At 43.2% G+C, this 27970-nt stretch overlaps 2 protein-coding genes across 2 annotated transcripts in view; one reads left to right on the top strand and one right to left on the bottom strand.

The window, feature by feature from the left end:
- astn2 (astrotactin 2) overlaps positions 1-2027 on the top strand; it is a gene marked incomplete at its 5' end in the record, with an annotated part of 268101 nt that extends 266074 nt beyond the window's left edge. Inside the window, one exon of the mRNA XM_084572312.1 lies at positions 913-2027. Coding sequence (XP_084428438.1) covers positions 913-1150 — 238 coding nt within the window. The 3' untranslated portion in view covers positions 1151-2027. The remainder of the gene's footprint in view (positions 1-912) is intronic.
- Positions 2028-13024: 10997 nt separating this feature from the next.
- Positions 13025-27970, bottom strand: part of pappaa (pregnancy-associated plasma protein A, pappalysin 1a) — a gene marked incomplete at its 5' end in the record, with an annotated part of 79459 nt that continues 64513 nt past the window's right edge. The window contains 3 exons of the mRNA XM_084572594.1: positions 13025-14601; positions 25155-25253; positions 26196-26267. Coding sequence (XP_084428720.1) covers positions 14497-14601; positions 25155-25253; positions 26196-26267 — 276 coding nt within the window. The 3' untranslated portion in view covers positions 13025-14496. The remainder of the gene's footprint in view (positions 14602-25154; positions 25254-26195; positions 26268-27970) is intronic.

The raw sequence follows: 27970 nt of genomic DNA, 5'->3' as shown, positions 1-27970 counted from the left end.
GCACTCCTTTCTTAACTAAAGACAGATGTTGATGCTCAGCAGACACTGTTTTTTTAAAGCAAATGCCCTTCTCCATGTGTGTTTCCCTCAGTTTGATGTACATATGAGCTTAACAACCTTGTAGCGTAGGTGTTCTTGTATATATGGTGTGTGCCACGGTGTGTTTTGGTGTTTGTGTGCTTGTGTGTGTGTTTTCCAAAGGCATCTTTTTATAAATTGAGCTGACCTGACATATGGCTCCTTCATGTCGTAAACTTCAGCTCCAGACTCGGGACATGGAGACAAAATTCTTTGTTTCGCTCACTCTAGACAGCTGCCTCTGGTATAATGTTCGACTGAACCGGTGTACCCGCGAATTCAAAATGCCATCGCACGTCACTGGTTGCGACCCAGACTGGCATTCTCCGTCAGAGTGACGGGGGAGACGGCGGTTGCAATTCTTTGAATTCTGGTAACATTAAAAACTTTACGTTTGCGCGGACACGAACCCAGTGGAGGCGATGAAAGTTGAATGCCAAAACTGTACATGTTTTTCGTTGTGCACGCATTTGTGAGTGGAGTAACGAATCTGAGTTTGAGATTATGCTGTCCAGGCGACACAGTGAGCTTCTAGATGCCCCGTTTAGTATGAAATTGGGGTCCCGTCCATTCATAAGGTCTTATGAATGGAAACATACCACCTTTTACATACGTAATTGCACAGTCAATAGATAGATAGATAGATAGATAGATGGATAGATACTTTATTTATCCCGAGGTACAGTGGCGTGGTGGCTGCAACCCTCCAGAGGACAAGCGGTTACAGAAAATTAATGAATGAATGTATCTACCATTGACATGCACTGAAACATGTGCCAGCTGTGGCACATTTGTTGCATTATTGTCTAATTTTTTGTTTGTCTTTTCCAATAGAAAAGCCAACCTGATACTACGGAGGGTGGAGAAGATTAGCCTCTACTGCCGGTCCCTCCTGCGCAGCACCCACATCCAGAGCCGCACCGACACCATGGCGTACGTCTACTGCCGGAGCGAGGAGGGGCGACCTCCCAGCAACACGTGGCACAGCTCTTTACATGACAGTCGCACCATGTGCATGGAAAAGCTCATCTCTGTACAGCGCAACACATACAGCAACACCAAACTCCGATGAGACGGGAGTTAAGAGACGAGCAAGCGCGTCTTTTATTTGATTTTTTTTTTTTTTTTTTTCTGCAAAGTGACATCATTGATTGATGTACGTCTTCAGCAGCACCACTCTGCAGCGGGTTTCTCTCTCACGGGACTGGTGCGTTTTGAAAGCCAGGAGAGGCTTAAAAAAAAAAGAAAAGAACCGATCTCAGAGTTCACTGGACATTGCGTTCGAGCTACCGAAAAAAACAAAAAACAAAAAAAAAAACATATTTTTGTGTGGCCTCCTTTTATTATAAGACCGAAGATTTAAAAAAAAATTAAATAAATAAATCCCTGGAATGGACACATTTCTGCAAAAATGCCAGTGATTGAACATATCAACGAGAAACTGCAGTGTGAACATGTAATATATCATTCAGCCAAAAGAAAACTGGTTGGCTTAAATACTTTGAATGTAATATTGTAGTTCCTTTTCGGTGCTTTGAAGCTTACCTGGGACACTTATAACAAGAGAAAAAAAAAGAAAAAAAAACAACAGTATAACTTATTTGCCTTTACTTCTTTCATTTGAAAGGAGAAACTGAAATGTGTTAAAGCCATTTGAATAATAACTCACTTGTTTTCAAGTTCACGTTCATTAAAAAAAAAAAAAAAAAAAGAAATAATAATGCTTCAGGAATTTATAATCAGCAAGTGAAAACTATGTAGTTATTCTTATATGAGGTTTCATATATTCTTTTGAAATAGCAAGGACTTGTGTGGTGGCAGGGGTGGTCGGTAGGCTACTAGAAGCCTGGTGGTATTATTATGCAAGGACAGAGCAGGCGGTATTCAAACGTTCATTCATACACTTTAAAATCAGCTTTAATTTCAGTGCTGAAATGTAGGAGTCATTTTGTTATCTGCTTGTTTAGTGCGACTATTACCCAAAATAAGTCAAAAATGTTCTCATATCTCACAACAAAAATGGATCTAGGACAAAGAAAGAAGAACGCCGAAGTCGGCTCTTGGGTAATATGGATGGGTTTTGGTAAAAAAATGACAATAACTGGGGAAAAAAGAGAAAGAAGTCAGACGTTACACCGCTAAAATGTCTATTTAATGTGCTCGTGATCTAATGATGAGTTATAATCTGTCAGTGGGACGTGACTTGTCATTGAGGGTTAAGTCGCAGGGTGACAGGTTCAGCATATTAAAAATAGATCCGCGATAAGGCAGCACTGTGGCGCCGCGGTGGTCAGAACTGTCGCCTCACAGCGAGAAGGGTTTTGGGTTTGAACATGCCGGGGCCTTTCCGTGGGGGTTAATTGGTGGCGACTCTAAATTGACCGTGGGTGTGAATGTAGCCCTGTGACAGACTTGTACCCTGCCTGCCTCTCGCCCGGTGTCACCTGGGATGGGCTCCATCTCCCCTGCGGAGGATGAGAGGTGAGGTAATAGGAATACAAATACCAATAATACCTTTCTGCAAGCCCAATTAATGTGCTGGTATAAGCTATGATTTGTCAGTAGAATGTGTTTTTATACACTGATCAGGCATAACATTATGACCACCTTCCTAATGTTGTATAGGTCTCCCTTGTGCCTCCAAAACAGTTGACTCATCACAGAATGGACATGGGGCATCCTGAGGCACCCTGTGGTGTCTGGCAACAGGATGTTGTTAGTGGGGGGCCTTTGGGTCCTATGGGTTGAGGGGAGGGGCCTCTGTGGATCTGACTTGTTCCAGTGCATCCCACAAATGCTTGATCAGTTTGAGATCTAGTGAATTTGGAGGCCAGGTCAACATCTTCTGCTGTTTTTCATATATTTTTTGAGTTGTTCCTAAACCGTTTATGTGTGTAATGTGTGTTAATGGCTGCTTCCATCAAGGAGTGTCATTGCTATGGGGTGGGAGTGCCTGGTCTGGTCTCGGTGGGTGGCACATGTCTAAGTAACATCCACACGAATCCAAGTCCAAAAGTTTCCCAGCAGAACATTGTATTGTCGCAAGATGGTCAAGGATGTTTACTCGTCCTGTCAGTGGTTTTAATGTTGTGGCTGATCGGCGCAGACACGGATTAGAGTAGCAGTTTTAAAGGTACAATTACAGTCACCATATGGCAACAATGTGGCCACACGTGTGACTGAAAATCAACACTGGCTGGCTCTGGAAAAAAAATAAAAAATCCCCCACCTCAGCAGAACTTGATATTTTCTCACATTTGTGTTTATGTGCTCTCTTAGAAAATATTGCAAGCAGGATGAAGAGACGGTAACGGCAGTTTCTGCAAATGTAAACGTGAGGTGCCGTACTGTACTGAATTGTGAAGAATCAGTGATTGTAGGGATCTCCCCCCGCGGTCCTGCTGACCCCCTTATTTTTTTCTTTCCAGTGACATATATCTCCAAGCCATGGATATTGTTTTAAGACAACCAATGCCTTTTTTCAGTATGTTCATCTCATGTTAAATGAATTGTGATAATAAATTATTATATTGTACATTTTCAATTGTAAAAAAAGAAAGAAAAGAAAGTTATCTGTATTATTATGTGGCTTTGATTGTCTTTTTCTGAAGAATGTGAAATATTAAAAATGTATAGAAAATTGCGGGATGTTTTTTTTTTTTTTTTTTATTAAACAATGCAGTGGATGTGAACTTTAAAGATGGACAGTGCTCGTGCAGCTGTGTGACAAAGCGTTTCGATCTTCGCAAGTGGCGAATTCATTTCACTTCCCCCAGCAAACAAACAATGCCTTGCAAAACGGCATGCCACATCTGCACATGAACTGTTTTCCTTGTGTATTTACCATTTGATTTTCTGTGAAGCCCTCCCAATTTTCACCATTATTTTTCCCACCTGGTAGCCATTTCCCTGGTGTCTAGTGATTCAGTTAAAATACTTTGCTTTAGAGGCGCATACCGCTCGGTTTACTCCAATCTTCTGCCTCCAGTGGAGCTAGAAGCGACTCAGTCGGACTTAAATATGTATTTTTTAAGGCAATAAACCTCACACGACCATCTTAAAATAGCTGACTGTGTAATTGTCAGTGTGGGAGTTAATAGCCCATTGGATACTTTGGTATTCGATACTTCCACACTTCCTCGTTTAATCTCGACTCCTCGCCTTGTGGTATGTTTACGTCATATCTGAGGAAACCAAAGAACGGGATGTTGTTGCTCAAACTTGAAAGTGTTAACACATGTTGGAACACCCACATCCAAAACCAATGGTATTCATGACCTGAAAATCAATGAACTGCAACACGTATCATAGCCTTGAAAACAAGTATTGGAAATATGTGTTGTTGTTTTTTTTTTTTGTGCGAACACACACACACGGCTTGATGATGCTTGTTGGAAAACTCTATCTTTTAAAGCCTCTCCGCATATTTCATACATCCTATATATGCATACAGAGGTTAATATCTTTCCATGTGGCAGGATGTGAGGGAGTTTCGACAGTGGCCGCCGTTTTGGCTGCAGGAACTTTCCATAGAGACCAGGAACCTTTGGAGGTACTTGGTGCGCTTTCACCGTAGCAGCCAGGGTTTTACTTAAATTCAGGGGAAATTATTTTACTCCCTAAAAAAAGTCCCTCTCAGGGGCTTGCAGCATTTTTCCCAATGGCATGAGTACATCACATCTCCACAACAGCTCAAAAATCTGTTTGCCGTAGTCTAGAAATCCAGTGTTGTACTGCTTGTTTTACAGCATTGTCTCACTGAGCCCATTTGCAACACAACACATTACTTATCACTGTTGAATAGTTTTAGTGTTGCAGGTTGCGAAATTTATGTTTACAATTACGCATGACTTTTTCATATTCAGTCAAACTAATTTTTCTAATCTTTGCAGGCCTTTGGAAAAGCAGAGAATTTCTGAGGAAGCCTTTTAGTTCGACAAAAAAAGCTTCTTGGGACTAAGACTTCCAGGTACTTTGTGGAAACATGGCTAATGTCAGTGTTGGCCAGCCTGACATTTTGGTCCAGACTAAAATGGATTCATTGATATAACATTTGCACATTCATTGTCCCCTGGGGATTGAACTAAATGATGGTAACCCTCTGACGTTTCCACTTGGTCCGCCAAGAGCTTGTGGTTTGAAGTTGTGTGTGACCTACTGTATCTTAACATCTGATGAATTGAACTGATCTGGAGAATTGCGGGAAATTCATGTTTAGTCATCAATGTGTTGACGTTCGGCATTCCATGGATGAATAATGAAAACTTTGTTCTTCGTCATCACCATGTAAAAATTTCCAAATATCTACCAAATTTTGCTTGATGAACATACCTATATTACTGTCAGTTTAAAGGGCAGTTACAGTTTTTTACAACCTGGACCTTATTTCTGGTATAAAATACGATCGTTTACTTGCCCATGTAACTTTGGTGTCATTTGGAGTCGTTCGTACGATATTTAGATCTGCATATATCCATATAGTGGGAGTGACTGGGGCACCGAAACGCAGCCTCTAAATAACGCATTATCTGCCGCGAAACTCGTTCATTTCACCAATATTTTGTTATGATATGCAAGTGCTATTCCCTGTTGAGTCTGAAGTTGCTTGTTATCATCATCCGGGGTCTGTAGATTGACCTACTGACCTCTGACCTGGATGATGTCATCTCTGAGCGCAGCGCGACGATAGACTTGTTTACCTGTAATTCGCTACTGCTAGTTTTTTGCAACATGGCTGAATATTTTTCCGATTCAACAGGGATTGGCACTAGTGTATCATAACAAAATATTGGTGAAATGAACGAATTTCAGATAATGCGTTATTTAGAGGCTGCGTTTCGGTGCCCCAGTCACTCCCACTATATGAATATACGCAGATCTAAATATCGTCCAAACGACTCCAAATTACACCAAAGCTATATGGGTGAGTAAACGATTGTATTTTATGCCAGAAATAAGGTCCAGGTTGTAAAAAACGGTAATTCCCATTTAAGTTAGCGTGTTGACATGGCAAACTAAGACGCTGAACGTGGTAGTTTAGAGTTTCGTAAAGAGTTTCCTTCAAAACGATCCCAAGTCGCTGATAAAATCAGTCCCCACACAAAATCCGTCAGTTGCCACATCACTGCTTCCATCCAGTGAACTATTTGCCCTGTTTCTGTCGCTACACAGCCAGCCTTAGGCAGATGGTTCCCTCCATATGAGCTGGGTTCTGCTCAAGGTTTCTTCCTGTTAAAAAGGAGTTTTGCCTTGCAACCGTCGCTTTCAGGCTTGCTCTGGGGGTTTTCAGGCTCGGTTTCAGACCAGATTTTGCAAAGCGTCTTGAGACAATTATACTGTATAAATTGAATTGAATTGCCCACCTTCTCTTAGCCAATCATTCCCTCCTGCCTGTGCTTTAAAATCATTGTCGTACTATCCCTCCATCCTCAGGCTGTCCGTTGCGCAGCCTTCCTCCTCTCCATGGTCATCCTGGACCAGAGGTCTTCTTCTTCTTCAGCCTACCTGCCTCCGGCGTCTAGACTCCGGGGGACCTGTCCCTATCTACCTGCATCGTCTCAGAGTCTAACCACCAAACTATTACCCTCCACTTTCCACGTTTCCTTAATATTTTCCCCTTCTTCACCTACTTGATCTCTCCTTATTGATTCAGGTTGAAAGAATAGGCAGCCCACCAGGCAGCCCATCAACACTAGAATGTACCAGGATAGAGAATAATGTTGTGTTGACTTCAGTGATTTATCATGTTAAGAGGTTTAATTTAATCTGGCGTGGTTTTACTCAGCTGATGTGCAGCACATGACTCAATTCTGCCTGAACTGACATGGACCTCACCGGAGACGAGCCCCTGGGGTGCAAACCACTACAGTAAACTTGCACAATATCGGGGCAATAATTGGATCACAATTAATTAGCATGATGACAGGACGAGGCACAGCCGAAAATGGCTGCGAGCAATCGGGAGAACGCAGTGCGGCGCTGTGATTTCTCGGGCTTTACACAATCTTGACACATGATCCAGCAGCAAAAATATTTACATTGAGCGGGAAAGGAGGGAAGTCAGTCACTGAACTAACAGACAGCTATCCCATATGAATTGCTCTAATTTATATCATTAACCGAAGGTGGCTTTGCCTCTCTGCATGTGAGCTGCTGGGAAGCATTTTCTTTTTCCACCTCCCTCAACAAACTATTCCTTTAAGCTCGGATCCAGTTTCTTTCCAGTCATGCAACATTAACTGCACTTTAAAAATCAGTAGCTTGATGTTCATTCTCACAAATTAGGCCATTAGGGTCATTGATGTGCCAGGAACAGCACTCACATTTCCATACCAATGTATCAATGAAGGCTTAAAGAATTAGTTCCTCTTTTGCCGCCACCTCAGCATTATATAAATACATCGATCAGGCATAACATTATGACCGCCGTCCTAATATTGTCTAGGTCTCCTTTGTGCCCTCAAAACAGTTGTGACTCATCAGAGAATGGACATGGGCCTTCTGAGGGCATCCTGTGGTGTCTAGCAACAAGATGTTGTTAGTGGGGGCCTTTGGGTCCTATGGGTTGAGGGGAGGAGCCTCTGTGGATCAGGCCCTGTTCCAGTGCATCCCACAGATACTTGATTAGTTTGAGATCTAGTGAATTTGGAGGCCAGGTCAACATCTTCTGCTGTTTTTCATATGTTTTTTTTTAATTTTTCCTAAACCGTTTTTATGTGTGTAATGTGTGTTAATGGCTGCTGCCACCAAGGAGTGTCATTGCTATGGGTTGGGAGTGCCTGGTCTGGTCTAGGTGGGTGGCACATGTCTAAGTAACATCCACACGAATCCAAGTCCAAAAGTTTCCCAGCAGAACATTGTATTGTCGCAAGACGGTCAAGGATGTTTACTCGTCCTGTCAGTGGTTTTAATGTTGTGGCTGATCGGCGCAGACACGGATTAGAGTAGCAGTTTTAAAGGTACAATTACAGTACCTAGTGAATTTGGAGGCCAGGTCAACACCTTGTGCAGTTTTTCATGTGTTTTTTAGTTGTTCCTAAACCGTTTTTTTTTTTGTGTGTAATGTGTGTTAATGGCTGCTGGCATCAAGGAATGTCATTGCTGCGGGGTGGGAGTGCCTGGTCTGGTCTATTTACTCGTCCTGTCAGTGGTTTTAATGTTCTGGCTGATTTTGAAATGCCGCACGATGCACTGCAAAAACGGTTACACATTTACCAAAAAGAAAGTGACCACACACCTCCAGCTTATGCTCACTTTAACCAGTGTTTTATTTCTACACAATAAATGACAGCAAAATGAACATGATACTCATTATTTATGACTCTTCCTTATGAAAATATAGTACACATCAGACATGTTTTTTTGCCATGTACCAGAGCACCAAAAATATAATTGCAACTGTGAAAAACATAGAGAGAGAAACATCGACTGAAACACAAGAGTCCAATCTGTTGTATATGTGCCTGAAAAAGTGCATACTGTGTAAGAACCAAAGAGAGAGGAGGCCATCGGAGGGGAGAGGAGGGACTACTGAGTTCGATGGCGACCTGTACAGTGTTGAAATTCTCAGCAAACACAAAAGGCATGTGGATAAGACTCAACAAGACACAGAACGGAGAGAGTGAGGAGAGAGACGAAGGTTGTCAGTTGGTGCCGGTCGAAAACTTGAAACGAAAACTTCTCAACGCGTGATCGACTTTGATTATGAGGATCACTTTCCGACAAGACTCCTAGGACCCAGAAATGACCATTATGACTTTATTCATCTTGACAACAAATAAATAATTCATGACTCGATTTGGGTAAATCCATGGTTTAGACAACTGACAACAGTGCTTGCACTAAGCCATTATGAACAAACAAATGCTGACAGCAAGTGGTGTGGTAAAGCATCACAGATATTATTTTTTTTTTTCTGGTTTTTTTTTTTTTTTCTGTCTTGCAGGTGATACTTTTGACACAATGCACAACATTTCACGGTTCATTTCTTTGTATAATAGTTATGATAAAAATCAATCCAAGAGCTACTCCCAAACAGTTAGTACATGGTTTGCAAATACAATCATCATATAATATTATTATTTACATCTTAAAATATATTTGTTGAGCAATTGGGTACGAAACATCGCAGTAATACCACTAGATATCCACGTAATATGCAAATACATTGTTTGTTTTTGTTTTTTTTTTAACTTCCCCCTTAGAAAAAAGGGACAATTCACCTTTTTTTTTTTTATTTATTGAGGGATTAGGAAACAGACATACGTACATAAGAGGACCGTTCTATAACCAGAGGCCTGTGAGAGGTACTTCATGTGTTACAACACACAAAGGAAATGTCTTACAACAAGATGGCACGTCAGTATTTTTCTCCACAAAGATCTGAGAGCAAAAAAAAACAAAAAAAAAACATCAGGGCTTCAGACGCTCCCTTCTTACACTCCCCCACCCTCCCTCCATTGCTTCGTAATGAGTTAGACACAACGTTTCTGCCATTTTTAGACAAGAAATACACAACCAGGTGTTAAATTAGAAACAAAGAAGCGGCTGTTGGTGGAAAGCGCAGAGAGGTATCAAAGCCTGTCAGAAAAAAAAAAGAAAAAAAAAAAAAAGAGAGAGAGACTGCTATACACATGATATTATGTGATAAGCGCGGGCTGTAGGTGAGGAGAACTGTGTTCCTTCAGCCCGACTTCAAAAGGCTCTGTAAGCTGGGCAAACATCCTCTCTCATTTTCACAGGGCCAGCTTGACCCTGGCCGCCCCGCGCAGGCATACCTGACATTGACAGATGAGGCAGTGTGTCGAGGAGGAGTGGGGAGGTGGAGGTAGTAAGGTGGGGGAGGGGGGAGGGGGGAGGGAGAGGGGCGGCGGGAGTCCCAGAGAGGGATGGCTGCCACCCCTAGGAGAAACTCTGACTCATTGGCCTCGGCCTGTTGCCAGTCAGGCTGGCCACCCCTGGCCCAGGGGCAGCCTCTGTGAGTACACATTTTCACACCTGGACAAACAGCTAGACAGGCCAGGAAAAGCAGCCCACCCATCCCTACACCTCTCTCGGTGCCCACCTTCTGCTTTTAACCCATCCGAGGACACTCTGCCTTCTGACCTCCACTCCTCCTTCTTTATCCTTCAATTTTGATCCCTTTTCCTTGCCACTTGCCCCCTTTCCTCCTGCCCTCAGCTGGCTGAGTACATACATCCCTTCCGCCTTACACTGGCTCTCATAGCATCATATGCTACATTAAAGATTCATGTACTCGGCCACTATATACTTCTTTACAGAACTCTTTGTATGCACGGCTAATGTGTGCATTCTTAAAAAAAAAAAAAAAGAAGAAAATAAAGAAAAAATAAAGTTTACATTCTGGTTTTTAAAGGAAAAACAAACACAAAAAAAAAAAAAGATACACTGCACTCAGTGTGCTGAAACACAGTGAGTCCTCACTGGACGCGAGCAGTGTCCATCTACACATAAGGACCAATGAGAGACGTTCTTTTGTGGATGTGGGCCGGAATTGTACTGCGTGCGTGCGTGCGTGTGTGTGTGTGTGTCCGATCAGTGCCGGGCAGCAACGATCGCAGGAGACCGTGAGACAAAAAGAACAGTTTTGACTCTATGATGCGTTGGTTTATAAGAACAATGTAAAAAATAAGTTACATGGACATTAAATATAACTTAAAAAAGTATAACACTCTCAATAAATAGTTCTACTATTTACACCATTGCTATGAGACGCCAAAAAAAAAATAAAAAAATGTCACTAACATACCAAAAAAAAAAAAAATAATAATAATAATATATAGAAGCAGCAAACGTTACAGGCATGAGGTACAGCAAGGGATCCTGTGATGACTACAGTAGAGAGGTGATGTCCTCATCCAATGCGCAATTGTTTAATTCTTCCCATGGCTATCTTGGTAAGCTATGGCTTGTGGGCGCCTTCTCCAATATCAAGATTTTTTTTGATTTTTTTCTCCATGTTGACATGCAGTCACATTCTGTGGCCTTTCTTAGCAACAGCAATCGGTTGTTTTGGTATCCAGACTTTGACTGATGATGCAGGTAATGCGCTGAGGAGGCTATTTCGACGTTAGTCTAGGTACGTGGAAGCAACAACAGGCTGCAGCTAGGTTCAGTTTATACAAATGAAGGGAAGGATCCAATGACAGGATTCAGATTCACCCGTTCACACATCTGGAATGGCTTTCCAGTGACCTCAGTGGCAGGTGATGAACCACAGTACTGCATGTCATTGGCTTAGTGTAGTGATTGCAGGTCAGTCTCTCACTGGTAACAGTTCTATGTAAAGCAGCAGTATCTGGAGTACTAATATTACATATAATTTGATAATATCAACATAATACAATTCATTTCTTTTTAAACCAGGGCTATATAGTTTTCATATAAAGTGTTAAATGCAATCTTTGAAGATGGCGTAGCCTTTAGACCGTCCTTACAAAGTTTCATAAAAAGTCCTTTCCCTTTTAATGGGAACTTCTTCGTTTGCTTTCTTCACCATCTCCCGGTTTTCTCTGCCAAAATGTACACCTTTGACCGAAGATAACGCATTACACAAAACATCAAAGGAAAAAACGAAAACACAAAGAAAATCTGCAGTCTAAGCTAGACCTTAAATATCTGACAGTACATTTAAAAAAAAATTTAAAAAATGTGTACCCAATTGTTTTGGATTTTTAGCGGCCCCTGCGGATGACGCACAAATGGATGCACGCTTCATAGCGACAACGCCTCCCTACTTCATTGACAATATCCGAGTCCGTTCAGGGCGGAGAGGAGTATGACCATACGACCTCCGAGCATTTAGGGTCAGACACAAGTAAAAACACTAATGACAGGAAAGCTAATAGCAACACAGGGAGTCAAAGGACCGAAATATCATACAGTTTGCTTCAGATCACCATTTTTGACAATAGCAGCTTCTAAACATTTTTCGAAAGATATACTTTTTTTTTCTTCTTACATGACGACTAGAAAGTGCAGTAACTGAGGTCAATAATAATACAAACACTGATTAAATATGACATTTTCTAAAAATGAAATACATGATAACGAAAAAACCTAAAAACATATATTTTTTAAACGCTCCTGTCCATCAAGAACATATAGTAATATTTACATGATATTTTCATTTTTTAAGTTTTTTTTTTTCCCTTTATATTTGGTGGAAAATAATACCTTCTCTCTTTCTTTGCATGTCCTGTCTTAGTTCTTCACTAACATAAAAAAAACGACATGAAAATGGTCTCGCATTGACGCCCGACGACGCGCCAATGCGAGACCATGTGCTTGTGACAATGATCTGGAATGCTATAGCAGCCTAACGTGAGTCCGAGGGGCCGTGGCGTTGGCCCCCGAATGAAATGAAAAGCAGTAATCACGCCGGTTGCTGCCGTGACTATGGTTGCAGCCGAGGAGTAGCAGCAAACTTCGGAGCGATACGCCAAGCAGCCTTCATTAGCAAATGTGCGTGAGGGGGGGGAAAAAATGTGTCTGAAATGAAGAGTAACAAAAACACAAAGCTATCGCAGCAGCCAAGGTTAATTGGTGGGGAGGTCAAAATACTGAAAAGTGCAGATCGGAACAACCAAGTGCACTTTGTGCTGAGGAGGACGGTTGAATAAGTGACTTAAAACTAGGCCCAGCGGAGAGTCTTAGGGAGCTTTGATCGTACTGTGACCGCAAATGCTGTCTTGACATATACATCCAAATGTCATTTTCATGTACAACATTGTCGCCTGCACAGCTGCAGGAGGGAGCCCAATCCTACTGGGAGGAGAGAGAATAACAGATGTGTGCTTGTTTGTGTGTGTGTGTGGAGCTGATGGATGGAATGTTTGTGTGTTGGGGGGGGGGGGGGGTGCTGGGTAACAGATATAGTCTCCTATCAGCTATACTCATTCTCACTCAAGAGCCACGGACTCCATGGAGCCCTTTATTTCCCTACTCTGGCGTGACTGTGCTGCGCGGTACTGTGCGATCAAGAAAGCCACAGACTCCAGACAAGCACTGACTACATTCTGAACAAGGCCGGGGTTCGCTTTTTATTTTTCAGTTTGGGATCAGCGCTCGAGGTAACAGGTTTCTTATCAAGCGATATGAGAGAGGAGAGGAGTAGAGGAGTTCAAACTGGAGCTAAAAATCAACTCGACCCAAAGCGAGGCGTTGTCGATGACATTCTTCAAGTCGCAATTCGTGTAGTATGTCGACGGTTGGGTTGCGGCCGGGTGAACAGGTGAGGTTCTGGATTTGCTAAAGTCCTTTAGTGCATTTCTCACGTGGTGTTGTCGGCGTGTACTCTGTGCGAGGTTAATGTGAGATTGTGTTAAAACATGCAAGTGTGAATGAGCGCTACGGAGAGGTACTGTAAAGCAGCAAGGAAGACGAAGCAGTCTAACTCTGTAAGATATTACGACGGGAAGATGGAAAGTAGCAAAAGCCATGCTAAAGTGTTTTCATTACGCATGTAGGATTTTTGCGCTACATATAAAATCAACGTAGGAAACTGTTTCTGTATTTTGGTCAACAATTACATTTTTTCACGTATTTTTTTTTTTTGTATATCTCAGTGTACATGAGTTTGGACTTTTTTTGTGGCTTGAACCTTAACAATATGGCTGTCTTTATTCCCCACCAAGCTAGAAATAACCTCTATGGCCTCTGATGTGCCTACGAAGAAACGCACTTTACTGAAAAGGATGCAGAGATACAGGATATCTGACCGGTTTGGAACCAGGAACGACGTAAGCGCAAACTTCTTCAAAGTCTCCGGGGATTCTTTTTTTTTTTTTTTTTTTTTTGACGGTTCTCCTAATTTCCTTCATATTTGTCAAAACACGGAGCGAGCATACATCGAAACGATCCCCCACCTTGCACATTTTGATTTACCTTTGGTTCAATCGTGTGACTGTAGAGCGAGGTCACTAAAATAGACACAGAAGCCAGCACAAAACTCAACGAAAGGCATGCTAACTAGGCTTGGTTATGTTTTTGCTGTTGTTTTCTTTTTCTTTTTTTTTTTTAAAAAAATGGCTGTTTTGATGTAATTTTAGTTTTAGATTTTTGTCTTTGCTACATATGTTTCTTTTTTTTTGTTGTTGTTGTTTGTTTATGATGGTACTGCAGGGGTTACTTTCCTTTTTAGCTGAAAAATGAAGTTTTCTGTGGAGTCTCATGAGTCCCATCTTCTTTTCTAGATCGTCCCGTGATGTGGAGGCGGAGAGGCATTTCAGCTGGTTGGGGTTGCAGTATGGATGGAGAGGTATGCCTTTTTAAGCAGCATGTGCAGGAAATTGGGAGGCCGAGAGGAGGATGAAGGAGGGGTCTGCCTCGGCCGCTCTGGCTGTGTTGTGTAGGAGGAAGGGTCCTGGGACGTTGAACAGAGGTCCCCGCTCAGGTTGGTCACCCCAGGGAATGGACGTGTTTATCCTTTCGGTTCTCTATGGCGTTGGGATCCCGGCAGGAGCACTCATCCCGTATGTCACAGGACATGGGGAATGGAATCACCTGGGTAGGAGAGAAAGAGATACTCATTAAAGCCTGTGCAGCCATTGCAGATGCATGATGGGTAGTCAAAAATGGTTAAGAATTTCAGGGATTAAAACATAAATGTCAAAAAAAACCTCATGCATAATGCTGCTGTTTGCCGCATTGGGATTATTTTTTTGTTGCGACAGTTTCTGTCACGTGATCTTTTCAGTCAACACCGCATTATCTACTTTTTTCATCATCTCTCGCGCTCCGTCAGATGCTTCCACATAGAAACAAACAGCTTGTTCTCGTTCGGCCTCCCCTCATAGTTGATGCAGACCAGATTTTTTTTGCAAATATCAAACAGGTTTGAAATTTAAATGGTGCGGTTCTCATTAACTTATTTGCCTCATTTTGTACTGGGTACACAAAACTCTGTGTACAAAGTGTACCTAAACTCAAAGCTGAGCTGGAGCCCCGGTCACATAGTAAAAGTTCAAAATGGCAAAAGAATAAAAAAGAAAAATATGGTCGGTCCAAAGAAAATCATCTCCAAGCCAATGGGAAGATGACGACTGGTCTTATAGTTAATATGAACACATCATGCATAAAAGCCTTAAAGGGGAACTGCTTTTTTTTTACAACCTGGATCTTATTTCTGGCATAAAATATTGTTTACTCATCCATATAACTTTTGTGTAATTTGTATTCCTTCGGGAGATATTTAGATCTGCATACATACATGTAGTGGGAGTGACTGGGGCACCGAAACGCAGTCTCTAAATAACGCATTATCTGCCGCGAAACTCGTTCATTTCACCAATATTTTGTTATCGTACGCTAGTGCTATTCTCCGTTGGTCAATCTACAGACCCCGGATGATGATAACAGGAATAGCACTAGCGTATGATAACAAAATATTGGTGAAATTAACGAGTTTCGCGGCAGATAATGCGTTATTTAGAGACTGCGTTTCGGTGCCCCAGTCACTCCCACTATATGGATATACGCTGATCTAATTATTTCCTGAAGGAATACAAATTACACAAAAGTTATATGGGTGAGTAAACGACTGTATTTTATGCCAGAAATAAGGTCCAGGTTGTAAAAAACAGTAGTTCCCCTTTAAGGCTGATATTGTGTAATGTTTCTGCTTTTTGCATTTGCTGACACATAACTCAATCCCATCTCAGGCAGCCTGATGTCAAAGTGAAATTCTGTAGGTGAAAAACTGAACCAGAAGATCAGTAGCCGTTGCCCGTGGCTTTGACGTCACTGGATAACGTTGGCAATGCGTCACCAGCACCAGCTGCTGCTGCCTTGTCTGCTCGCCTCTCGGGGGCCTGCTTCAGCTGTCTGGGTACACAAAATGTGCCCCCCCCCCCCCCCCCCTCCAGTCCAAACAAGATACACATGTGGTCCAAGTCATGGAAGGCAGGCAGCCGACCAAGGACATGTCTGTATTTGTGTCCTGGTGGCTAATATTATCAGTCTGTGGGGGCCTGCGGTCTGTGTCGCTTTTTCTTATTAGGGCTAAGTGGTGTTGCCATTTTTGCACAACGAATCTCAATATATATTGAAGATGTAACAACAGTTCTGGCCCGTGCAACTAAAACAGATGCTAAGTTGACAGCATGCCGCATGCCAAAGACATCTATTGGTTCAATGCTATTAGTGAACGCTATCTGGCTGCTATGGGAGGAGTCGTATCCAGGGGAGGGTCATGGTGCTATTATCTGAATATGGAGTAGCTGTTGTATAATTACAGAGACTACTTCTGTAATGGCATCTAACAAATTGCATCAAAGGCTAATGCCATCTGAGAGGGTTAGTCAGGTGATTACTGAATGCATTAGCAAGGAATGACTAAGAAATTGGAGTTTTTCATCCACTAAAAGATGCATTTAATATGACGGCGTCCCGTGAGTTGCATACAATCAACTTCAAAGTTTGGGGTGAACTTGAAGCTGACTCACTTATTGAGAGACGGCAAGGCAATTTGTCTTCTTTCGCTGGATATTAACAGAAACCTAGTTTTGACATGGTTCCCACTTCTTGAGTCAACTGCTTTCAGATGTTACTCATTTTCACGATATATTTCTTCGTAATTAAAAAGAAAATCACTAAACATATATTATTATCCAGAATAAAATCCCAAATGTGCTTGATGTTTGTTGGCGTTTCCCATTTGATCATGTCAAACGTGATGGCCGGCTGATTGTACCACAGTGTCCTCCATTGCGAAGAGTAGTCATTTAGTCAAAACAGATGACGAGTCCTTTGACAAATAGCCTAGCATTGGATTGCTTTACCAAGTATCTCAGATGTAAAATCTTATCATGGGTGGTAAATACAGTGCACAGGTAACAGCACCGATGGTTTGGGAGTATTGGGGATTTCTGGAATGACATGGGGGAGCATGCTAGCCTACCGAGGAGCAGTGACGCACGCTCCCCTTTGAAATAGCGTATAAAATAAGTTGTTTGTGTGTGGGGGAGGTGCTTCGAACGTGAGGGCCATGTGGGCAGTGCCCAGACTCCTTTGAGAAAACGAGGCCTACGTGTGACAACTTTACAAGCCCAAGGCCGGACAGACTTCAGAAACAGCTGTCAACTGCATCACCAGTGTTTCCTCTGTGGCATTTTGAGGCCAAGAACTCAGGTCTCCTCGTTCCCACCTGACCCCTTCCCGGCTTAATTATAATATCTCTTTCACACGTTCGCTTTGTTTCTTTTCGAACGTCTTCCGTATCTCAGCTTGCTTTATTGCTACCCTCTCTTGCGGCGCACTTTCTCCCTACGCCTCCCACTTCTCTCGTACAATTCACTTCCCCTCCAAGGCCACTTCTGTTTATCTCTCTATCTAGAGAATGATGGTGGGTGGCAAATTTGACATGGTTTCCTTTGACCTTGACCTCTAGGGTGGCTGGGCCAGCTGCCACATCTGGCCCTGAGTTAAGGTTCTCTCAGGGTGGCTGGGAAATGGGACTGACTGGCCTTGTGGGCCTGGGGGCCCTCATGCTGCCCCATGTCCCAGGGCTAGAAGAGGGCTGGGCGAGGACACCCACTAACAGCAACATAAAAGCCCTTCTGAAGAACGCAGACCTTGTCAGAGCCCCATCCTTCCATCTCAGGAACAGGTCAAAATAACACCGAGTTCCTCTCCACAGTTCTGTGTGTGCAGTATGTGCGTGTAAGCCGGTGCTTAAAGGAAAGAAGGTGGTGTAAGGGGCAGAGGGCTGGGGGAAAGGAAACTGGCTGATCTAGAGATGCATACCACACTGTTCATTAGCAAGTAACTGAGGTTATTAGAAATAATTATAACAAGCAATATGGAGCGCTCGTCAGATCTTTTCTAATCTGCCTGCACGAGTTAGGAAACAAACAACATCACAGCGGCTCAAATGGAAACATATAAGCCTTGTCCGTGAAAGGAGCGCGCACTCACGCACCCACAATCACATGTCACATTCACAAGTCTCATGATTTCAAACAGCTTCGCCTGACAGCACTGTCAGACACGGCATAATGCATACTTTGAAATCAATTACCGGTGTGAAATATTGCACGCACACACACACACACACACAAGAAAAAAGTCCAAAGCAAGAGAGGGAAAATAAAGTTTTAACAGATCAGATTTTGGATGGAGAAAGAGCAACTTAACAGCCAAAAAACACCTAAGTTTGGCAAAGTAAGTGCAAGCGCCTGGCATACGGCAACAGCCAATGCCCCTAGAAACAGTGGGGAGTGCGTACACGTGGTGTGTAACCACCTTTGCGCAAATGTGTAGAAAATCCCTATAGGACGGAAGCTATAGAATTATTGATTTTAATCCTTCCATTGCAGCGGTTTGAACTACACTAGTAAGTAAGCTAATAAATACTGTACAGTGACCAGAAAATATCCTCACTTTCTTCTCATGAGGTTCTCCTTTGCCCCTTTCTCCCCTTTAATTGCCCTGGCAGAGCAATTGAAAGTCTACTCAGCTGCATGCCGGAGATTTTAAAGACTAAACATCTGTTGATGGTGTGCGCTTTTGGTCTCCATTAATCTGAATATTTAATGTAGTACGTGTAAAAAAAAAAAAAAAAAAAAAAGACAGAAACTGTTGAGAAAGAAGAGCAACATTCGCAGTCACTTCTGGAAAAAAACACGACGTAACATTTATACGTATCGATGTATCTGCAACAGCTCCAAAATGCGATTTAGTAATGCAGTTTGAAAGGGAGCAAATGGGTTTGTCTACGTGCGTCACCAACACAACACAGAAAGGTTAGCGGTTAGCGATGGATATCACGGACCAGCAGCTTAGACACAAACATCAATCATGACACATAGCAAGTCACGTATTAAGCGTACTTGTGCCAGATGGAAAGCTGTAAACAGGGGGTGAGGGACTCGGAAGGATCTTACACAAGACCCCATCTCAGACAGAAACAACATACAGGCGCATTCATAAAAAGTTGTCCAAGAGAGGCCGGCTAAATCCAAGAAAGGAATTCCTTCCAGACTAGATGGGGGGCTGCAAAAAGGGTCTCGAGCAGGGAACCCTCAGAAAGGCATACCCTCGCTTCCTCTCCTCCCTGCCTCTCTAAATCCAGCCAACAGCTTGCAACTATTAAGGGGAGATCCTGTGGTGACCTTACGTGCAGCCAGTCCTTGCACCTTCAAAGCTCCTGGGGTGGAACAATACACAGCAAGTCATCCAGAACTCCTTAATACACAAATCTTTACCAAAACAAAAGGAGTGTTTTCTGAGACGTGAAAGTAAATTAGCAGAGCTCTTTTGCTTTTTTGCTATACCTCTTTCTGTGTTTTTCTTCTTGCAGTTAGATCTTATCGGGAAGGAATTCTGACATGACAAGGAAAATAACTAATAATAATTCCAACGGTATCTTTAACGTATCGCTGTTAAATGTTCGTCTGGCACTGGCCGCGGTCTCCGAACCCATCAGCCGTCTCTCGATGATGATTTAGCATTCTGCATTCGTCTCGAGACATCTATTTATGCGCCCATTCGGTGCCCGTTCTGTTAACTGATCCTGTGACGGATAGCGAATTTAACAGCTGTTTATTTGAATTCAAAGATTCATTCAAGATTGCCCGCTTCAACAATAGAGAAGTATCATTATCGTTTAAAAGCGCTTTACTTTTTGGATTACTTTTCAAATCACGGGAGACGTCCTAAGAGCCGAAATGCATGACCGGACGTGTTCTTTTGCTCCGTAAATAATTTTTTTTTGCTTTGGCGTGAGACATCAGTCAAGGCGTTGGTCCAGTCCTACCCCATAAATAATGCACTATTTGCAATTACAATAAACACATTTTTGCCTAATTTAGCAGAGCTATCAAAGGCACAGCAAGAACACCATATACTTGTCCCCGTGTAGAAGGAACACTCCGGACCACCAATAAATTAGATGTTCTTTTAGTTGACATTAAATGACCCCCACTGTGTCGCAGACAACAAAAATCCGCGTCGGCAAAATGTGTGTTCAGGAACTTGTGGTCTGGACGAGAACATCGATTTCCCACTAAAGAGGAGCTCAGAAGAGAGGGGCTGTCGGTAATTAGTTGCAGATCCCTTTTGTCATATATTGTGTCTTTTTTTTTTCTTCTTTTTTTTTTTTTTTTTTGTTTTTGTTATGTTTGTTTTTAGAGGTTTTATGCATCGCCATCCCGGGTTTCCCGCCATGCATGTGTTCGGTTTGGGGGCAAATCAGAATCAGGTGCAAATTACCCCGTTTCTGACTCGACGGCCGAGCCGAGCTGATCAGATGGGGATGACTACGAGGATAAGCTTCCCCCAAGAGGGAAAAACAACTACACAACACGCAAGCACCAAGACGATAAATACGGAGCGAATTTTAAACGCGGGCAACAATATCAAAGTAATGCCATAAAACAACAAGATAACGTTGTCAGGGGAGGCTGTTTAAATGTAATAATTTAAAACTTAAGCTCTGGTTAATTTGAGTTTCATGAAAATAGGGTATGTTTATATTGGCCGCGGCACTGAGCAACATGTGTTTTTCGAGCAAGCAACATCAATTAGGCAATCGACTAACAAGAAAAAGGGATTATATCAAACATCTGGCTTTCCTCTGTTCCCGTATCAAATTCACATATCGGCTTAATTCCTCTGAGTTTCCTTTTTCTTTCTCACCCACAGTAACCTTTCTTCACCCCTTGCTCCTGGCAGCTGATAAATCATATTATGATAGATTATTTCAGAGCAATTTTTTATCTTTTTTTTTTTCTGGTATCTTCCAAAATAGTTTCCAGCGAACCCGCTAGTGGGAAACACCTGTCAACAGTTGTTGTTTTTAAAATAATAATGCCCGGGCGCCATTTTTAAGTAGAATTTGGACATGTAGCCAGACGTCTTTAAGCCAGGTGATCCAGTTACCGTGTAACACCTCAGCTGTATCTATTTTTCAGTAGTTGGAATGAAGCTCCTCTTCGCCCAGTCGTGCCGCATTGACGGAAGTTACTTCCAGACATTTACTAGATGATTTGATACTTCGTTCGCTTGTATTTATTCCAGTAAACTGGCAACACCTGTTTTATAGACACTACCACTGACCATCGGTATGCAGCATCCTCGGCTTGGAAATTCTACGTCACCGAACCTGGCCGGGTTAATCCGAAAAGGATTTAAAGCTCGGAAGATGGATCCGTCCTTTTATGTGAAAAGTGTGCTATTCTAATTCTATTGTCAACAGCCTCTTAAAATGACTATCAAATGAAACACAGTGGAGCTATTTGAGGAAATATCAGAAATGCTTCTTTCCCTCTCATCCATGGGGGAGGTGTGTCCATGTTTGATTAATAGCAGCTGGCAGGCTGAGCCCCAGCAGGGGAAGGGGAGTCAAAATAAACTAACTTTCACTGTAGCTCACAAGCCACGGGCAGACGTGTAGGCAAGTGGGCACAGGGTAAGGACCCTCCTGAGCGCATAAAGGGGGCTGAAGAGATACTTGAGGATTTGTTTAGGGGCGAAGGTGCAGGAAACGACGAGCAGTTTAGACCATAAGTATTTGGACGCTTTTTATTTTCCTCCACCAGGCTCTTGTGCTTCAGCACGTTCCATGGGAAATATTCATAATAGATGAATTGCCCAGCTTTAACTTGTCTTTGTACAAAGGCTCAGACATACCAAACCAACACCCCAAGAAACTGGTAGTGATTAAGGCCAGCAGTGGCATTGCGTCACGTTGCCTGCGTCTAAGCTCTAAAGCTGCACTTTAGCACGCTGCAAAGACAACAGACAACTAGCTGGTGTGTCCTCTGTGTCAGCAAGTGTCATTTGAAACAGGAGAACACAGGCATCAGACCTGTGGATATACAAACTGTCGGAAAGACATTTCACAAATAAGGTTGGTCAGTAGCCTCATTCAATAATGGCCATCAAATGAAATAGAACAGCTCTAGCTCACAAGATAAAAAGCTTGGGATGCACATGGATTGGCATAGTCATATTTTTTTGATCATTTCGCTGCATGCGGGGGCACATACTGTGTATTCAGGTTGATCTAAAGGCAACATAACTCACTGGATAACATTTCGCCATGCATAATTACAACAATCTGGACCCTACTGAGCAACCAATTTGAAAATGTGGGATTTCCACTGAAAAGGCATCAGGCTGGCTGCTGAAAACAGAACAAAAGGCGGAGAGGCCTGGGAACGAACAGTTTAAGGTTGTTGCACACCAGGACTGGCTGAGGATCACCAGGCCACAACTTGTGTGGTGCTGTTTACTAGCAGTCACTGACTGCAAGGAATGACTTGGCCTTTCTCCATGTGTATCGGTCTAACTGATTTGGAACTCCTGAACATTGGGAACTGAGTTAAAACCACCTGCCTAGTATTATGTAGGTCTCCCTTGTGCCTCCAAAACAGTTGTGACTCATCAGAGAATGGACATGGGCCTTCTGAGGGTGTCCCACGGTGTCTGGCAACAGAATGTTGTTAGTGGGGGCCTTTGGATCCTATGAGATGAGGGGGAGGGGCCTCTGGATCATCCCACAGATACTTGATCAGTTTGGGATCTAGGGACTTTGAAGGCCAGATCAACACCTTGTGCTGGTTTTCATGTTTCTGAGTTGTTCCTAAACCATGTGTGTCTGTGTCAGGCTGCATCCTGTTGGGGATGGATGCTGCCATCAAGGATTGTCATTGTTATGGGGTGGGGGTGCCTGGTCTGGTCTAGGCGGGTGGTACAGGTCTAAGTAACATCCACATTAACATCAGGTCGAAAAGTCTAAACGTTTCCCAGTAGAACATGGCCTGGTTTAGATGCTCAGGCTTGTAACTTTTATAAAACACTTTTGCGGGATAGTGTACCAAAACTAACAAAACTATCAAAGGCATTTCATCTTTAAACTGTACATTTGTTATTTGGCATCCAAACATATGGCGTTCAGGCCCCCCACCCCCTCATGTGGAGCATAACAACTCTTGACTTTCACAACTCGTGGCCTGCACTCCCCTCACCCAGATCAACTTCTTGTTGCTGCTATAGTTTAATGGAGTCCATCCTCCCACTGGAGTCTGTCAGTAAAAGTGAGTTATGCAAGCGCTGGCTATGCCCTTGCACTGGACTGGGGTCAGAAGATGTAGAGACGAGATAGCGTCAGTCAGAAGCGGCAAAACCACTTCAGGAGTGAGGTCACTTTTCAGAGGGTTTCTCACCGACTTTCTGCTGCTATTGAACTTAGAAACCAATACCTTGCATCTGGACTTTTTTTTCTAACAAAAGATTACTCGCTCCTATTACAATAGCAGATTGCAGTTAAATATAAAAAGAGCATCTGTTTGGCTTCTTAAGCAGAATGTGCCCAAATGTAGTTTTAGCAGATGTAGCCATTTGACACTGCATCTCATTACTTTATGAGATGAGTATTTGTTTCTTGTTGTGTATTGTAGAGACTGCAATATAAAGCAGACTATCAAAGTTCAGCCACATCGGACAGGAGCAGTGCCAGTGGCGGCTGGAGAGGGGGTCCTGTGGAGAAAAGCGCAAGCCGGACCACTCAGCAGGTGAGCCTTTACGTGTCTGGTATTTATCCAATTTGACGCCACCTGATATTACTTTGTGTCATCCGCCGTAATGTTTCTTAATGCGAACTGGGTTTCTGTCTGGCCGAACTGCGGCTGAAGACTCCCAGAACTCCTGCAGCTTGAAAGAAACTGCATTAGCTGTCATGTTCGAAAAGAGCCATCTCTGGAGACATCCAGCAGACAGACGTTGGGGTCACCGGAGCAGAAATTGCAACAGAGCATACGCAGATGATTTCTCTCTTCTTTATTTTTTCTTTTGCTAACACACAACTTCGCAGCCCCACCAGCTTACGCCATTAAAAAGAAAAAAAACTCTTTCCCTTAAAGGGACCGCATCAACCAACGCGGAATAGTGTTGCCAGAGTCTGCTGCAGTACGGCGTATTGTGGCACCCTTTGGTCAGGAAGGATAGGTGCTCTGGACGAAACCACAAAGGAGACTTTCAGAAAGTAGAGACTATTTCACAAGACGCAAAAAGCAAAGCAATGTCATTTAAGTCAAAGAAGTCGTCTCTGTTAGAAAGGAAAGATCATATTCCCACGGCCAAGGACGCAAAACGTGCACAAGTGAGTAATAAACCATGTAAAGATGGACCAGAACTTTTGACTGTCCTCCAGAAGGTTTCTTTCCTTTCTTGAACGAAAATGAAGAGGCTCTCCGGTGAGACACGTTGACACAGCCGGTGAGATGCGTAATACGGCGAGATAAAACCGGCCAGACGTACAGATGGAAATGCCAGGAGTACGACTAAAGTCCCTCACCAGATTTTACAGAAGCAGCCCAGACCAGAGAAGCAGATGCTGCAGCCCAGAAGCTACGATACACTTCCAATCAGATCTCCTGCCAGCAGCCGGCTGGAATGAGCCAGACACCCCTGCTTCCCTGAACCAAGGCAGTTGTATGCCATAAGAATGGCCGACAGCGTCACGCCGAGATGCGGCACACATTTTGATTTATTGCTATTATTATTAGAAATAAATGATACGTCTCACTGTACTTCCTGACCTTTTAATGTGCAGCGTAACAAATAACAGATTAAAACCACTACCTACACTTGAAGTAGTAATAAAGGTAGGCACACAAAAACACATTAGGAAACACAATACCAGAGATAAAAAAAAAAAGACTATTGATCACGTCTAAACACTCCCACTCTCTTGGATGTTGTGCCATTAATCTGTCTACCAGTAATCCAAGGTTGGACACGAGACAAAGGAAGGATGGAACCGCTTAGAGTTGGTCCAAGAGGTGAAACGCAGCGGTCTCCGAACGCCATAGTCTGTTCTGATTTCCGTGTGAAGAAAACAAAGCGATAAAGGCGACATGCTACCTCCACTGAATGGATGGCATTGAGAAAGTAAAGACGTCCAAGTGGATTAGGACAAGACGAAGGAGGAGGGGTAAAAAAAGCATGAGGAAGGTGGGGTTTACTCCAAAACTACTGACTGCTGTTTCATTCGTGCGACAAGATTTTAACGTGATCTCTTTTTCGGAAGGGTCAGGTTTATTTCGGACACTTACCTTCTTGGTCTTGACAGTGGATTGGCAGCAGTCTCCTCCGTCGTAGTTGCAGAAAGCTCTGTTGTTGACCGAATCACAGTAGTTGTCTCCCATGAATGGCTATACCAGAGAGAAAGAGAGGGACAAAAAACACAGAATCTTAGAAAGTGTCACATTCTCAGTTCCAGTCCCGGTGCCTTAAGCCTTTTGTTCGAGTTTTCTCTTGAGCATTTCAAGGCCTTTAGAAGTCTTTGGATAAATTTGCTGATGAATCCGATACATTAAATTTTCCTCATTTTTCAACGTGACTTTTTAAGCCCTTAGTCGGCCAGACCCGTAAATCAAACCGAGGACACCATAAACTATTCCCTGCACAAAATGCTCCAGTAAGGTGATTTATTGGGTTGGCCCCACCCTCTCTGCTTGGGTTACCAATCAGGTTATCCAATTGGCCTAAACCAAGTAGATGATATCATTCTTCCATGCAGCGGAGAGGAATTCTTTCAAGTGTTGCGTTCACTTTTGAACGCACCATTTATCAGAAGGAATACGCGTCTGGCATGCGATGGCACGGCCACGTGTAAAGCTTATAATACATCGGTGATTATGTCAGAGAAAGTTAATAAATTTTTAATGCGCCCCGTTTATTAGTCTGATTCGGGAGAAGCATTTTTGACTGGTTTACGAGTAAATGGCTTCTTTTACCAACCGCTTGTGCGTCCTGTGCAGGTGGATGACTTCGGTAACTGGACATCCATCTGCACAGGCATCAGAAAACCCCTCAGTGTGGACTTAAAGTGTTAAAATACTACTGTATCTTAATATCAAACTGCATGAAGAATAAACTGTTGCTGATCTCCCACCTGGAAATACAAATGTTCTGACAAGGAATCAGTCCTCACATGTGATGTGATGTGATGTTTAAAGTGCACAGCATCTGCCAATTATTTGTCCATCTAAAGTCAGTTGGATTGGCACAGCTAATAAAAATTTTATATTCCATATTTCGTGCATGAGGTCAAGCAAGTGCTGAACATTACCTACGGCAGGTCGAGTCCTTACCTCACATCCTTTAATGCAGTGGAGCAATTCTGGATGTGGATACCATTTCAGTCCCATTGTGCAGACTATACTCTGTAAGACAAGACATTTGAATGTTAAATTAATTAAGAAGTACTGCTGCTTTCAGAGGTCCAGCCTGAACATCGTAATTCACTTACGTAAACATTTGAACCACTTTGCCAGGACTTTGTTCTTTCTACCTGCATGTCAGTCCACATAACCCTAACCGTAACTAAACCCACTGGCCACTTCTTAGCTGCACGCAGGCACGCCCCGAAGACGGCGGAACACGGGGGTTATCAAAAGGGGCTCATCTGCCGCTCGCGGCGGCTTTATTTGCGAAGCCTTCTTTGATTTACCCTGGACTTTTTCCACCTCAGAACAAAGCTGAATAAATTGATTTTGAAAAGACATAACTCGATAAAAATGTTGGGGTGTTTTTTTTCATAACTAAGCCATAGCCTCGGGAGGGCTAAGAGCCGAGCGCGAGGGAGAACGAGAAGGAGACATAGCGGTAAAGAGCACCGTGTTCTCAAATATCTTCGCAGAATGTTTGGAATCCTGTCCTGTTCTCCCACTGTGTTCTTCATTGAAATGCAACAGAAAACATTTGTGCTCAGGGGAGGTGGGCGGCACTATGCGCAGAATGTGAACCTGTATGTGCAAATGCATGCATGCACGGTGTCGGCGCATGGAGACGTATATGGCGGCATGACCCTGGAAGGGTATGTGCGCCTAGCTATATGTCCCTAAAGTGCGTGTCAAGCGCTGGGGCAATATGAGTCTTTTTGAGACAGCAATCCGCAAGGAGTTTTGCTTAGAGGATAAGTAACTAAGACTCTAGATAGTAGCGTCCATGATCAAAAGTGCCATCCCCAGCAAAGGACTGGCTGTCCTCAGATGGTCCATTTCTCAGACCCGCCGTGTCCCAATATCTCACTAATTTGACATGCTTTTCTTTTGTTGCTGCAGACTAAGGTATTTTTCATTTCAGTGCCGTCAGCAAATCAATGCAAAAGGAAAGATCAGAGCTTCGAGGTGGAGAGAACCAACAACGTAGCATCTGAGGACAACCGAGAGCTGTGGGAGTTTCTACTACCGTGATGTAGTACTGCACAGCAGAAGGCAGGCATGTCTGTGGCGTGTGTGCGCGCACACCTGTGCTCACTGGGTAGGGGTGGGATTGTTATAGATTGCATAAGATTAAGCACATTATTTTATATTGAGGTGAAAGTTTCTGCAGCTGCTGTACTTTTGTTCTCTCCTTCTCCTGCTCTGCTATTATGATGTCATGCAGAAACTCCTTCTCCTCCGCTCCCTCTCATTTCCTACCTCTCCCTTTCTTCCCTCTCGCAGCGAGGCCGTAAATCATGATAATCCATGATTGTGGCCTAGCCTCACCCCTCACTACGTATGGGATCCTCACCCTCCAAAGCCTCCCCGGGGCACTGATACCACATAAAAATAGATCCCTATCTCAGCGCCACCACCAGACGAGGTCATGTCATATAGAAAATGACTAATTCCGCAGCAAGCCCGACAGGATAATTTTGCTGATAAAGGGGGAGGAAGATGCTGGGGGCACAGAAATCGTCAGAGACAGGGAGACAGTCAAGAGAAGAGGAGGAGGTGGAGGTAAAGACGCAGGAGAGATTTCTAAATGGGTCACACTAAGAACCAAAATACAACTAGTTTAAAGGCAATAAATCAACATCACTGATTAAGGTGGGCAACGCTGACCTCCAGCTCAGCAAAGTAGAGCTAGAAAGTGCATT

Source organism: Chelon labrosus, assembly GCF_963514085.1.
Source record: "Chelon labrosus genome assembly, chromosome: 22".
Classification (NCBI taxonomy): Eukaryota; Metazoa; Chordata; class Actinopteri; order Mugiliformes; family Mugilidae; genus Chelon; species Chelon labrosus.
Note: the sequence above shows the minus strand (reverse complement) of the source record. Positions and strands in the feature narration are given on the sequence as shown.